This window comes from Fukomys damarensis, unplaced genomic scaffold (genome assembly GCF_012274545.1).
Source record: "Fukomys damarensis isolate Sample0158 unplaced genomic scaffold, DMR_v1.0_HiC HiC_scaffold_37, whole genome shotgun sequence".
Classification (NCBI taxonomy): domain Eukaryota; kingdom Metazoa; phylum Chordata; class Mammalia; order Rodentia; family Bathyergidae; genus Fukomys; species Fukomys damarensis.
Genome location: NW_022900949.1, coordinates 9838322 through 9851749, shown reverse-complemented (window position 1 = coordinate 9851749; position 13428 = coordinate 9838322). Strand labels below are relative to the sequence as shown.

The 13428-nt window shown below is 58.1% G+C and overlaps 3 protein-coding genes across 4 annotated transcripts in view; 2 read left to right on the top strand and 1 right to left on the bottom strand.

Moving 5' to 3' along the window:
* Positions 1–4126, top strand: part of Dot1l (DOT1 like histone lysine methyltransferase) — a 41072-nt gene extending 36946 nt beyond the window's left edge. The window contains exons 28-29 of the mRNA XM_010634886.1: positions 1–445; positions 1944–4126. The exon at positions 1–445 is cut by the window's left edge and continues 28 nt beyond it. Of these exons, the coding sequence (XP_010633188.1) occupies positions 1–410 (410 nt within the window). The 3' untranslated portion in view covers positions 411–445; positions 1944–4126. The remainder of the gene's footprint in view (positions 446–1943) is intronic.
* Positions 4127–4556: 430 nt separating this feature from the next.
* Positions 4557–7265, bottom strand: Plekhj1 (pleckstrin homology domain containing J1). Of its 2 annotated transcripts, XM_010634884.2 has the most exons (7): positions 7198–7265; positions 6584–6915; positions 6423–6490; positions 6286–6352; positions 5291–5381; positions 5132–5195; positions 4557–5048 (listed from the first exon to the last, which is right to left on the bottom strand). In XM_010634884.2, exons 2-7 carry the CDS (start codon positions 6675–6677, stop codon positions 4938–4940), a joined length of 495 nt encoding a protein of 164 aa, XP_010633186.1. In that variant the 5' UTR covers positions 6678–6915; positions 7198–7265; the 3' UTR covers positions 4557–4937. The 2 variants fall into 2 exon arrangements, with proteins under 2 accessions (XP_010633186.1, XP_033615615.1); XM_033759724.1 differs by lacking the exon at positions 7198–7265 and having other exon boundaries at positions 6584–7101.
* Positions 7263–13428, top strand: part of Sf3a2 (splicing factor 3a subunit 2) — a 6816-nt gene continuing 650 nt past the window's right edge. Inside the window, exons 1-9 of the mRNA XM_010634885.2 lie at positions 7263–7359; positions 10033–10199; positions 10345–10416; positions 11332–11378; positions 11653–11762; positions 12124–12173; positions 12247–12387; positions 13097–13165; positions 13242–13428. Coding sequence (XP_010633187.1) covers positions 10074–10199; positions 10345–10416; positions 11332–11378; positions 11653–11762; positions 12124–12173; positions 12247–12387; positions 13097–13165; positions 13242–13428 — 802 coding nt within the window. The 5' untranslated portion in view covers positions 7263–7359; positions 10033–10073. The remainder of the gene's footprint in view (positions 7360–10032; positions 10200–10344; positions 10417–11331; positions 11379–11652; positions 11763–12123; positions 12174–12246; positions 12388–13096; positions 13166–13241) is intronic.

Genomic DNA, 13428 nt, shown 5'->3' with positions numbered 1-13428 from the left:
CGCCCCCTCCACCTCCCCCGCTTCCTCCTCAGCACCTGGGCATCCTCCATGCACCCCCTCCTCCTAACGTCACCTTGCCTCCTCCCCCTGCGCTGCTGGCCTCTAACCCTGAGCCCGTGCTTCTGCAGAACCTAGCGTCCATCCCAGCTAACAAAGCTTTTTTACCCCTCTCCTCTGCTGCCTCTCTGCAGCCTGCTAACGCCTCTCTGTCTGTCAAGCTCACTTCCCTCCCGCACAAGGCCTCCCGCCCCTCCTTCACGGTGCACCACCAGCCCCTGTCCCGGCTGGCCCTGGCGCAGGCTGCGCCCGCCGTCCCACAAGCCAGCTCCACGGGGCCGTCCGCTGTGTGGGTTTCTCTTGGCATGCCGCCTCCTTATGCTGCGCACCTTTCGGGGGTTAAGCCCCGATAAAGAGCTTGCTTAGCTAGCAGTTCCTATTTTGTAAGGTAAGGCTAGAGCCAAATGAGATGGTTCACTCCGAAACCAAATCATTCTTCCCTCTGCACAGAGAAGGGCCTGTAGAGGGCCTGGGTCAAGGCTGCTGAACCGTTGTGGCCAGAAGGGTGGGCTGGTCTACCTGAGGTGGAGGGGAGGCAACAGGGCCTGCCAGGAGCTCAGTAGGAGGAGAGTATCAGGACCCTGGCTGCCCAGTCCTCTTGGTCATGGGCTTGCACAGCCCTCGCCTGCAGTGCAGGAGAGTACCTGGGAGTGGGGCAGCTGTAGTGGGTGCTGTGGGCAGAGGCCCAGAGGGTCAGGGCCAGTGCACTCCTGGCTCTTCCCACCAGCCTGGGAAAGGTGGCAGCTGGGAGATGGTAGGCGCAGCCCCGGAGAGGCTGCTACAGGCTGTCCACACAGAGTTGCTGAGTTATCCCATGGGGTATTAAGAAAGTCCAAGGCCCGTGAGGCCCAGGCTCCAAAATGCGGTGGCCTTTAGTCTCTACTCTAGATGAAGTCCCTGAGGCCACTGGGTGAGCTCTGCGCCCTGGACAGCTGGGCCCAGGCTGTGTGGGGGGGGTGGATGCTGGCCACCCACAGGAAGGCTGCGGCTACCCTCAGCTCAGAGCCCACCAGGTAGTGGAGGAAAGAGTTTTGGGGCAGTGACAGTGCCCCCCCTGGGGGAGGCTGCTGTGCATAATGGGCTGGGTCCTGGGGCTGTAAGCCGAGCTTGTGACCCATGCCTGTCATCCTAGCACACTGGGAGGCTGAGGCAGTATTGTAAGTAGGAACCCAACCTGGGCAGCCTAGCAAGACCATTGTAAAATAAAAAGTGGCTGGGGATGTAGCTCAGTTCTGAGACCCTGGCTTGGATCCCAGGTACTGCGAAACAGAGTCCCAAGGCAGCCAGCCTCACCTATCACCCAAGGAGGCTGATGTTTGTGGCAGGGATGTGCTGCTGGGTGAGGAGTAGAGGAGGGCCAACCAGGGCTGTCTGCCCTGCTCTGGCTTTTTTGGTTTTGGTTTGGTTTGGTTTTTTTTGTTTGTTTGGTTTGGTTTTTTTGGTGTTTTTTTTTTTTTGGTACCAGGGATCAAACTTGGGACCTAGTGCTTGCTAGGCTGGTGGCGGCATGCCCTGCCTTCTTGCACATGGAAGCAGGAAGACCATGGCGTGGTGACGCCCTCCTGATGACAGTGTTGGTCCCTGGGTCTGGGGGGCCAGCTGAGCTCTGTCCTGAGAAGTGCTAGAGGTAGAGTGGGTACAGCCCAAACCTGAGTCCCCGTGATACATGATAGACCTGGAGGAATGCCAGGGTCTGCTGCTGCAGTGGCAAGTTGCCCAGCACCCTGTTTGCCCACAGGAGAACCTGCCTCTGGCCTTTCTTGGCTGGCAGAGGGAAGTGGCTTTGCCGTGGGTCTGTTCACAGGAGGCCTCCATCCCGGCCCCCCAGGCTGTGCTGGGCTCCCCCATGTGCACTGCTGACGGGCCACTCTGCACTGTTCCCACAGGTAACTAGGATTTCTACCTCACCCGCGCGACCTATGCAAGGGCGGTGTGGACCAAGCACCTGCTGTTCGGTGCTCAAGCTGTCAGGCTCCCGCCCCAGACAGAAGCACAGATGGACGACAGCATTGGCGGGCAGGATGAGGAGCTCCACTGTGAATCAGCGGCACACCACAGGAGGTGCTGGGACTGGTCCAGTCTGTACTGTCAATAGTTTTAGATAAAGTATTTATCGTTTTTTAAAAAGTATAAACAATTCTGACTTATTTTATTCCATCTGAGTTGTCAGAGGCAACCTATTGAGAAGTATAAATGTCTATGTAAGAGAGAACCTTATATATAAAGACTTGGGCCGCAGGGCGGGCCCCGCCGAGACGCCCGCCACCGCAAACCGGTGCTATGGCCACCAGGCCCGCGCCTGCCTCCGCCTCTTGGTGCTGCCCTGGACACTGACCAACGCCAAAGCCAGTCCTCGGACACCTGTCATCCCCAGCCAGAGGCACAGCCCTGAGTAGGGTTGTCAGAAAGTCCCTTGGAGAAGGCCCTGTTCCTGGCGGCCAGCACTCCACTCCTCTGGAGCCATTGTGCCAGCCAGCCACCACCCCACCACAGTGATGGACCCGACTGTGAACCACTGGCTGAGGGTCCTGCCTGTGGCATGTGGCCAGGCGGGCAGGAGCTGGCACACGGGGCCCTTTCTGACGGGGCGCTCGGTGGGCCAGCAGCAGTGGGAAGGGGCCTGTGCAGCATAAAGCTGTTCTGAGTGGTGCTCAAGGAGGCTTGTGCTTGACCATGGTGGCGCGTGTGACAAGTGCAGTTACTTTTGTATTCCATTGCTTTGTGGCTGGGGCAGGCCAGCTGGGTGATGTGGGGCAGGCCTGCCGCCGGCCCCAGTGTTTTATGTATAGGAGAGAGTCACACTGATGTGTGATGGTATTTTATGGAGATGTGATGAAAATTTATAAATTTCATAGACTTGACTGCATTTATTTTTAGATTGTATAATGCACAGTGAGCTTAAAAAGAAAGGAAAGCAAGGGGAATAGAAATCTTATTTATTCAAATGCACAAAAATGGCACTGGCTGCAGGGCTGGCCCTCACCCCACACCCTGCAGGAGTGCACGTCCCACACCTGCGGCCAGGGTCCTGCCTGTCACTGTGTCCTCAAAGGCTCCCTGGGCTGCTGTGAGTGGTCCTGGTGTCTGTCTCACCCCAGCAGCCTTGGGTGCTAGCACGCATGTGCTGGCTGTGGCCGTGGCCCTGGCCAGGGCTCGTGCTGTCCTGTGTCCATGTGGAAGGCCTGAGTATTGGGTTTCTGGTTGGCTCAGCCTCACCAGCCTGTGTCTGGACCCCCACTCCTCCCCACCTAGCAGTGAGTTCTCAAGATGGTGCTGGGGACTCCCCCCGCCCCCCGACGTTGGTGCTCTCAGCCTGGCCTCTAGGTGCTGCGCCTCATTCCTACGGACGCTGCTTGGCGTTGGGGGGCAAGGGTCACCTCTCACCACACAGCACCCTAGGTGACAGTAGCAAAGTCAGCAGGCAGCAAGTCCCTGGTCTCGGATCATGTTCTCTAAACAAACACTGTATGCTTCTGCTGGCCAGCCCAACGGCCGGTGCCAGCTCGGGACAGCACAGGCTGTGTTCTGACAGCCCTGCCCCGTGAACGTATCTACATATATACTTGAGTGTCAGGAGACTAAGTACCCTGTGTCGGGAACACGTGCCCACAGTGCAGCCACTGCTGGGTTTTGGTGCATCCAGCATGGCCACAAGTCCCCTCGAGCCCACGGGGATGGACTTGTGCCCCACAGTAAGCTAACCATATGCAGCGCCTCTCCTCCACACCCTGGGCCTGAGCGGCACCATTTCTCACCCAGACCTGCTGAGCCGCGTCACCAGGAGGTGGGCAGGACAGTGGCACAAGGCCATGCTGGAGTCTGGTGCTGGCAGTGGCTCCACTGTCCTGGGCCACCCCAGCCTGGGGACTGGTGCTGCCCTGGCCCTCGGGCAACTCCTGGGAAGCTGCCATAAAGCTCTTGCTCAGGAATTGGTCAGGAAACCTTAAGGACCGGACAATCCACCCTCTTGGGACCCTGCTGACCCACTGGTCACCAGGAACCAGGCTTCCCACCCTTTATGTGAGCCCTGTGAATGTCTACTTATTTAAGACTTACTCCTCCCCCCCTATTTATCCTCCCACAGAACACACGGCCCTGCTGCCCTCCTCCTGGTGAAATGGTCCATCCACACACAGCTCGCCTCATGCCCCATTATCTGCCCCTCTCTGGCTTTGCTTTGTGTCTGTAATGAACTCTGTACCCCTCCCCAGGGCGCCCACTGCACTGTTCCCACCCGTCGGCGCTGTAATAAAAGCAGTTTTCACTTGGACCTGGTCTCGATGCAGCCTTTTTTTTCCTGGTAATTTGTGGGGACCCTTGTCCCTAGGGTAAAGGGAGTCCCAGCAGCCGCTCTGCAGCTGGGGAAAGACCCCTGGCCCCAACTTCTTAAAACACAGCTGATGTGGGGCCCTGGGGCACCCTAGACTCCCCTCCATTCTGCCCTGTTGGGGAGCACTCTCCCATGGCCCGTCTTCACCATCCACTCTGCCATCATCCAGTTTACAAAAAGAGGTACCTTTATTGAACACAGTGAGTGCAGTGACCCAGGGCCAGGCCACCCTGCCCCCCATCAGCAGCAGTGGAGTTCACAGCCGGCGGGGGAGAGGCTCACTATTCACAGCTTCCCTTAGCTTTGTACATTCAGCTGGCAGAGGACAGGAGGGCCTCGCCAGTCAGTTGCCCACCCAGTCCTCAGTGGGGGCATGGGAGGGAGGGGCTGGGCACTTCGCCTAGCAGCAGAGTGTGGCAACCCGCTGGTGGGTTCCAAGGCACAGGGAAGGGGTGCTTGCTGAGTTTCTCCAAAAATGCAGCCCCTGCCCAAACACCCCAGGGCAAGCCCTCGTGCGGCCAGGGGACCCAGGTCAGGGCCCAGCATAGGGTTAGTCCAGCTCATCCAGCTGAGTGCCGACGCAAGACGCCCGCCTGTCCCTTGGCAAGCTGCTCAGCTGGAACCTGGTCTCCTCAGATATGCCGAACTGCTCCAGGGGGTCCTATGCAGGGGGACAGGGTGGGGTGGTGGCCATGAGCCAGAGGCCTAGGAACACAACCCTGCTACCTCTGACTCTGCACACACCTTGCCTGTCATCTTGCGGATCTCGTTCCTGTAGAAGATGAGGCTTCTCCGCATGTACTCATAGCTGAGAGAGAGGGCAGCACCTGCTTGGTCAGATTCCAAATACCCATCCTACGTGGCCACGATGCCCAGGGTCCCCCAGCTGTCCCCAAGCCCCACCTGGCCCGACGCAGAGCCTCCATCCACTCCTGACACTGCTCCTGGGTGCAGCACTCAAAATAATACTTCCTCTCTGGGTCCTCGATGAAGCCTGCGGAGGTAGAGGGAATAAGGGAGGAAGCCGCACCTGATTGGTTCCCACTTGCTCCACACCCAGCCAGCCACAAGCCTGAGCTTCCCTCTCCTCAGGGCCCCAAACTGCTCCTTCCCGTGGCCCCATTATGGTTTTACTGCATTCTGTTGAACTGCATCTCCACAAGAGACAGGTTCAACTCCTGGCCTCCCCCTACAACCTGCGAATGTCAACCTGTTTGGAACAAACAAGGTCTGTGAAAGCCCTGGGTCGAATGCCCCGTATTGGTGGTGGTGGGGGGACCCAAAACCTAAATCCAATATTCAGTGTCTTCATAAAGAGAAATTTCGTGTGATGATAGAGGCAGAAGCCAGACAAAGCTCCAACAAGCCCAAGAACATGGGACCAGAGAGGCCTGGGACCAGTGTTGACAGCCTAAGGAGGAACCAGCCCTGCCTAGACCTCAGACTTCTTCTCCCAGAACTGTTACAGACACCGCTCCTGGTATATAAGTCACCAAGTCTGTGGCACTGTAATGCCAGCCCCAAGAGACCGGGTCCATCTTCCCCTGCAGACCTGAATCTCCTAAAGATGACAGGTGACCGGCAGGTCCATCCCTCTCTCCTGGGTATCCAGCATCTGGCTAACAGGAAGGGGAGAAACAACCAAAACCAAGGTCCCGGGGCGTTCCGGGCGGCAGGTGGAGCAGCAGCTGGGCGGGGCTGGCCGAGGGCCCACGCAGGAGAAAAGAATCCAGGGCGAGGCGGGAGGCGTGGGCAGGAGCCCAGCCAGAGGTGGCTAGGCAGGTGCGCCGGGCGGGCGGCCAGGACCTGACCTTGGGCCGCCCGAGGACCGTCAAAGAGGCTCTTGTGTCCAGGGACGGAGCAGCCTGGCCGGGGAGGGGACGGCGGGAGCCACTCACTGATGGAGAAGCCTCCGGGCTCTTCCTGCGCGACTCGGCAGCGCTCCAGAAGTAGGGCTCCGAGGGGCTGCGCAAGACACGGCCATGAGCGCTGGCCGCCCGCCCGCGCGGGCCCCCCGCGGCCCTCACGCCCCTACCTCAGCCTCGTCGGTGCGGAAGTAGAACAGGAAGTTGACAACCAGCTTCACCAGCCTCCTCTTGGCCACTGCGGGGCACAGGGCGGGGCTCAGCTTGGCCGGGGGACCCCCGCCCTCACCCCGTTCCGTCCTGACCCAGTCGCTGGCCCGAAACCGCTCACCGCTGCCTTTTTTGGGTCCTCGCATGCTCAACTCGGCCGCCATCTCGGCCGGCTGCTGCGACAGGGCCCGTAGCTCCTTCTCGTTGTACCGCATAGTAGCAGCCGTGAGGATCCGGGAAAGAGAACGCGGACTGGTTCGCCTCGCACTCCTTCCCGGCCACCGTCCCGGGTTCTACCGCGGCCTGCGCCACAAAAGTCTCAGGGCACCAATCCGGAAGCACCGCCAAAGCTATGGAGCCTACGCGTTGTTGGTCGGCCGTTCCAACATTCCACCGCTGGGTGGCGCGAGCGTGCGGGCGCAGCGTGGACAAGTAGTACAGGAAATTGAGGGTCTGTATATAACCATAAAATACACTGAATTTGGAGTGGGACAGATTCACAGCACCCACACGGCCGATAGGCCTTCTCTTTGGTTGGTTCTGCCCGCCCTCAATTTCCTGGCCCCTTCCCTGTATAGACAGGCGAAGTTGGGGAGCAGTAATTTATTAAAGAGGCTCAGCTCGTTCTCTCGCGAGAGCTGGTCCCCGCCACCTGGAATCTACTACATTTAGTTGAGTGTTGTGCGCACGCGCACCTCTGTGTCTAGCCCGCGCTTTCGTCTCGGTCTGTCTTACCTCCCGCCGCCGGAGTATCCATCCGGGCCACAGGGCGGACTGGGCATGCGCACTTGTGAGACCCTAGTCCGTTACCCCCGGAAGTAGTTCCTTAGCTCTAAGCGCGCGTGCGCACTACGAAGTCGTGGCGGTTGTCTCTCGGCTGCGCGGCCTCCGTCCTAGGTGAGAAGTATCCTGTGCTGAAGGAAGCGGCCCGTCGCGGCCCTGGGGTTTACCGGGGAAGGGCGCGCGTGAGATGGAGGAGCACGTGGTGGGCCTCGCGGGCGGGCGGCGCGCCCCGGAGCTCCCTCTCTGAAGGCGTGTCAGAGTCGTGGCTGCTTTGTCCCACAGGTCCCCTCGGAGAACTTCGCTATTGGTCTGACTTTGGGTCTTGGCGGATCAGTTAACTCCCTGTGAGCGCTTCAGGTCCTTTACCTGTAAATCCCGGGCCCTAGCGTCCGCCCCGCGCCGAAAGCGATAACCCATTAGGTGAGGTGGTCCCACTTTGCAATGCACCCCGGGCGTCGCAGAACGGAAGAGCCAGGAGGACCTCTGTAAAATAGATTGCTTTCTGAGAGGCTGAGGCAGGACAGTTTCGAGCTCGAGCCAAGCCTGGTCAACTTAGACTCTGACTCAAAAAAAAAAAAAAAAAAGCTGGAGATGTAGTTCAGCGCAAAGGTCCTCGGTTCAGTCCCCCATTGCCAAAAAAAGAATCCCAGACCTAAGTCGAGGTCCAGAGGCCACCTCCTCAATTCTTGGAAACTGTTCCCCTGCTCTTTGCAAACACACACGCACGCACGCTTTTGTGGTGGTACTGGGGATTGAACCCAGGGCCTTCACACTGAGCTACAGCCTCAACACTATTTATTTTGAGACAAGGTCTCACAAGTTGACCGTGCTGGTCTCATTTTCCTGGGATGACAGGGGTGCACCACCATGCCAGGATTATAAGTGTATCCATTTTCAGGTGGCATCTGCTGATTTCCTATTATGGTGAAGTCTCACGTCCCTCACCGTCCCTGCAAGTCCATCACATCCTCATCGTTGTGTTTTGTAAAGATGAAAATATTGTTCAGTGCTAAAACAAATAATGTGTTTAACCAGGCTGCTTCTCTTTGTTTTGTGGGTTTTTGTAGTTGTTGTTGCTGTTGTTTTGAGACTGAGTTGTGTAGCTCAGGCTGCCCTTGAGATCACTATGTAGCCCAGGCTGGCCTTGAACTCATGGCAGTTCTCCTGCCTCAGCCTCTTGAGTGCTGGGACTACGGGCATGTATCACCACACCTGGCTTCAGGTGCTTTTCTGGTGCCGTACTGTGTCTTCCAAAAATCAGTTAACTTCAGTTTTATCATCAATTGTGTTTTTTTCATATCTTTGATTTTTTTTCTTTAAACCTCAACATCTCATGTACTCATTGTGTCTTCCCCAGATTTAAATAAATTGATTTCCCATTCTGCACTCTACTTGGACTGGGTGCCGTCCGGCCCTGCAGGACAGAGCCGCTGGAAACTTGGAGCCCCTGCTCTCCCAAGTAGCTGTCTGTGGACAGCCTGTTTACTCACATACCTAGAATTTTGGCTGGGTGTAAAATGGGCTGGTTCTTTGAGAGGCTCCAGGACAGAGTCTGTGTCCTGCATTTTTGCAGCTCCTAGAGGTGCACTTGTCCCTCAGCTTGCAATTCCTTCCTGCAACTGCATTTTTGGAGCCACACTGGCATCTTCCAGTCTCTATCTCTCTCTCCCTCCCTTCCTCCCTCCGCCATCCCTCTCTTTGTCTGACTCTGACCCTTCTGCCACCCGTTTGTGGGTATCCTGTAATGACATTGGGCTATCGCTGCTACAGAACAGGCCCCGCCCCATCAAGCTCTGTGATCCCCTTTGTGAAATCCTTCCTGCTGTATCAAATGATACCATAGGTTTGGGAAGGAGAATGAGGATATCTTACAGGAGTATAACACGTTTGTCTTCCTGGGCTTTGTCTCTGAGCTCAACCGGGGTAAAGCCAGGGCCTGGGGCCAACATTGAAGACTTCAGGGGCCAGTGTTGAGTGATCAGAGAAAGCCACCTGGCGCTTGGCTTTGACTGAGCCTGATAGAATATAGGAAGAGAGTTGCAGGATGGTCACAGGGGTGTGGAAGAGGCTCTTAGCACCCTTCCTTGGATGTAAACAGCTGCTGAGACCCTCCTGTGTGTTAGGCAGCAGAATCCACAGTTAGATAACTTCCACTGAAATGGAGTTAGGTTTTTTTTTTTGGATTGAACTCGGGTCCCTGCGCTTGCAAGGCAGGTGGTAGAACCACTGAGCTGAATCCCCGGCCCTGGAGTTGTTTTGTTTGTTTGTTTTGTTTTGTTTTTTGAGACAGGGTCTCCCTTATGTACTTGAGACTGACCTGGAGCTCACTATGTAGCCCAGGCTGGTCTCGAACTCACAGCCGATCCTCCTGCCTCAGCCTCCCGAGTGCTGGGATTATAGGCGTGTGCCACCACACCCAGCTTAGAATTACTTTTTGATGAGTGGAGTTAGTTTCTTTCCAGCTGGAAAGAAAACTCAGGAGGAGTAAAGTGGGGGCTTGGTCAGTCGGGGAAGGCTCCCTTCAGGCTGGCCTCGTCTTCTCTGGCTGCCTTCTGCTGGGGACTCCATTGCCATTTCCAGTCCCTGTCTCAGTGCTCTGGGGGTTGGAGTGACCTGCTCCCTGCCTCCGCCGTGGTTCCTGGGAGGTGTCCCAATGACCCCCTCGGCCCCACATCAGTCTCTGAAGCCAGTTCAGTGTCCTTGTTGCTGCCTGGCTACAGTGTGCCACAGTGGTGGGCAGCGGCCATGATCTCCAGAGCTGTCCCTGTCCCATATTCGCATTTGCAGTTTCTCTCCTGGTCGCACTGTGAAGCCCTCAGGCCTTCACCATGGATTTCCAGCACCGCCCCGGGGGCAAGACGGGCAGTGGAGGTGTGGCCTCCTCCTCCGAGAGCAACCGGGACCGCAGGGAGCGCCTCCGGCAGCTGGCGCTGGAGACCATCGACATCAATAAGGTGGGCTGACCCCAAAGAGGGGCACTGTTGGGCTCTTCCCATTGTCACTGAGCAGGGGGCAGCAGCTCCCAGCCTTCCCAGCCTCGGTCCTGACCACAGGGCAGTGATTTTCTGCTGTATGATGGATGATCTGTTCACCTCCCAGGACCCATATTTCATGAAAAACCACCTGGGATCCTACGAGTGCAAGCTCTGCCTGACCCTTCACAACAACGAGGTACATTAAGACTCCGCTCTGGCACCGGCCCTGCACACCCCAGCCCCATACCTGACCTCTTGGGGCCCTTTTCACTGTCATTTGAGAGGACAGAGCGGGTTAGCCTGGGACCCTCCGCTCAGAACTGGCGGCCCATTTGCTTCAGGGCATCTTTCTGTGAAAGACGTCAAGGGCTGCAGGTGTTGGCCAAGCCTCCTCGGTCCCCACCTGCGTCTCACCCCCTCAGCACCTGGAGTTCTTCTCCCTGGTGGACTTGCCGGGTGACTGACTGTCCAGTCCTCTGTTGGTGCTGTCACTTTCGTGTGTGTCTAAGGAGTGCAGCCAGCACCATCTGTACCCTCTGGGCAGGCCTTTCCTCTGAATCTTTCTGAGGTTCAGGGAGGTTGGTGTGGTTTCTGGTCCTTCTGCTTGGGGCTGTGAGATCGGCTGAGTGACAGCCTGGGGTGTTGACGCAGGCCATCTGCACGCCAGACTTGGGATCTGTACGAGTTGGCCTAGATGGTACAGGAGGGTGTCCTGTCTGCTCGCTCTTGTGCTGTCCTGTGCATGCTGGGGTCACCTCATGCTCTACGGGGCATCCTGGGTGCTGAGCAGCGTCCCTGGCTTCTACCCGCTCCCTGCCAAATGTGGGTCAGAGGGTGTGTTTGTTGGCAGTGTTACCAGAAGTGGCTGCATAGCTGTCCCCAGCAGGTCCCCGTGCAGCCCAGCTCCTGGGTCTGCAGCTTTTCACAGGTGCACGCTGCCCCACACAGGCAGAACCCCCAGAACTTGATGAGTCACCACGGCCAGACCCTGCCCTGACCCAGCCCTCCAGTGCCTGTGTGGAGCAGCAGGCCCTGTTTGTCCCATCCTGTGCTTCAGGGAGGGGCTGTGAGGTGCTCCCTGAGCCCTGATGGTGCTTCTTTCCCTCCCCAGGGGAGCTACCTGGCACATACCCAGGGGAAGAAGCACCAGACCAACCTGTGAGTGTTCAGCCTCCCATGCAGCTACCAGCATCCATCCACGTGCCCTGCTGGCATTCAGGAAAGGGACCCTGGCTCAGCAGTGGTCTTGAGCCAGCCTGGTCCTGACTAGGGAGGGCCGCCCCTGTTCTGCTTCCTTCCAACCCCCGAGTCTCCCTCGCCCTGTCCCTCACCTTACCAATGAGCTCCAAGGTCAGGCTGGCTCCAGCACCTGGGCTTGTGGCCTTGGTATCCCATGGAGAAGGCCACAGCGCCCTATCTGTCCTCCCCACAGGGCCCGGCGAGCGGCCAAGGAGGCCAAGGAAGCCCCCGCCCAGCCAGCGCCCGAGAAGGTCAAGGTGGAGGTAAAGAAGTTTGTGAAGATTGGCCGTCCTGGCTACAAAGGTGTGTGCGGGCATCTGCCCACCGCTGCCACCGCCATGCAAATGAGCTTTTTGTGGACCCTGGGTCCCAGAATGCCACTCTGGCCTTCTAGGCAGGTCCCCCTCACCCTTATCCCTCAGTACTGTCACCAGGGGTGGTCACATCCCTGTCACCGTCAGGCCCTATCTTGTACAGTGAGACCCACTCCCCTCAGCCCACCTGCCACCCCCACTTCAGGTATTTCTGGGGCCACCAGTACCCCCTTCACTGGCCTAGGCACCTCTCCACATCCCACTCCCATTCCATGGGTGGCATTAGACCGTGCCAGGGCCCTGGGCTTCAGGAGAGACGAGTTCTTGGGCCTGACCCTCTTGTGTTGCAGTGACCAAGCAGAGGGACACAGAGATGGGCCAGCAGAGCCTCTTGTTCCAGGTAAGACCAGGGCTTGGGTCTTGGGTGTGTAGGGAGGCCCAGGGCCCCCCCACAACTGGCTGTGTCCTCCCAGATCGACTACCCTGAGATCGCCGAGGGCATCATGCCCCGCCACCGCTTCATGTCTGCCTATGAGCAGAGGATTGAGCCCCCAGACCGCCGCTGGCAGTACTTGCTGATGGCCGCGGAGCCCTACGAGACCATTGCCTTCAAGGTAGCGTGGTCACCTGCCCACGGCCCTGAGATGGGGAGGTAGGAGCTCCGTGTGGGCAGCTGCTGCCCGCTGCAGGCTGCATGTCCCTGCCAGGTTGCACCCTGGCCTGTGAAGGCTGCCTTGGGACTCCTTGTCCCCAGAGAAGTGGGAGTGCTGGTGTGGGCCCAGATTTGTGAATCCATGCCACCTTACCCCAGGGGCCAGGCCAGGATGGGTGACTGCTGTAACCCAGTACAGCAGCAACAAAGTAAGTAATGTGAACTCTGACCTCCCAAGGCCAAGAGACTAGTTAAGTAACAGCTGAGATTAAATCCAGTCTGTTCTGCTCCCAAATCAAGCCCACAGCCCACAAAAAGGCCTTAGGAGGCCAAGTGGCACAACTATTCAGGAGGCTGAGGCAGTAGGATCACCATGAGTTCAAGGCCAGCCTGAATATAGCAAGACCTCTGGAAGAAAACCCAAAAATTAGTACAACAAAACCCTGAAAAGGGGTGGGAGATGCAGCACAGTGGTGAGCATTTGCCTAGTGTGCAAGGCTCTGGATTCCATCCCAGTGTTGTTCCCCGGAGCTCCTCAGGAGGGGCCCAGCGAGGGGAACAGGTGCCCCAACTGCCGAGCTCTTGCCTGAGCTGGAGCTCTCCAGCCTTGGTGCTGTGGCCTTGAAGGATGTGGGGACCAGGAGCCCTGTCACCCTTCCCGCTCCCACCAGGTGCCCAGCAGAGAGATCGACAAGGCCGAAGGCAAATTCTGGACTCACTGGAACCGGGAAACCAAGCAGGTGGGTGCCAGTGCTGGGTGGTTGGGGTGTGCAGTCCTGGGGACCCAGCCCGCTGAGCCTGCCCTCTCCCTTCTAGTTCTTCCTCCAGTTCCACTTCAAGATGGAGAAGCCCCCGGCTCCACCCAGCCTCCCCGCAGGGCCCCCTGGGGTGAAGCGACCCCCACCCCCACTGATGAATGGTCTGCCCCCCAGGCCACCACTGCCTGAGTCTCTGCCCCCGCCCCCGCCGGGAGGCCTGCCTCTGCCCCCCATGCCCCCTTCTG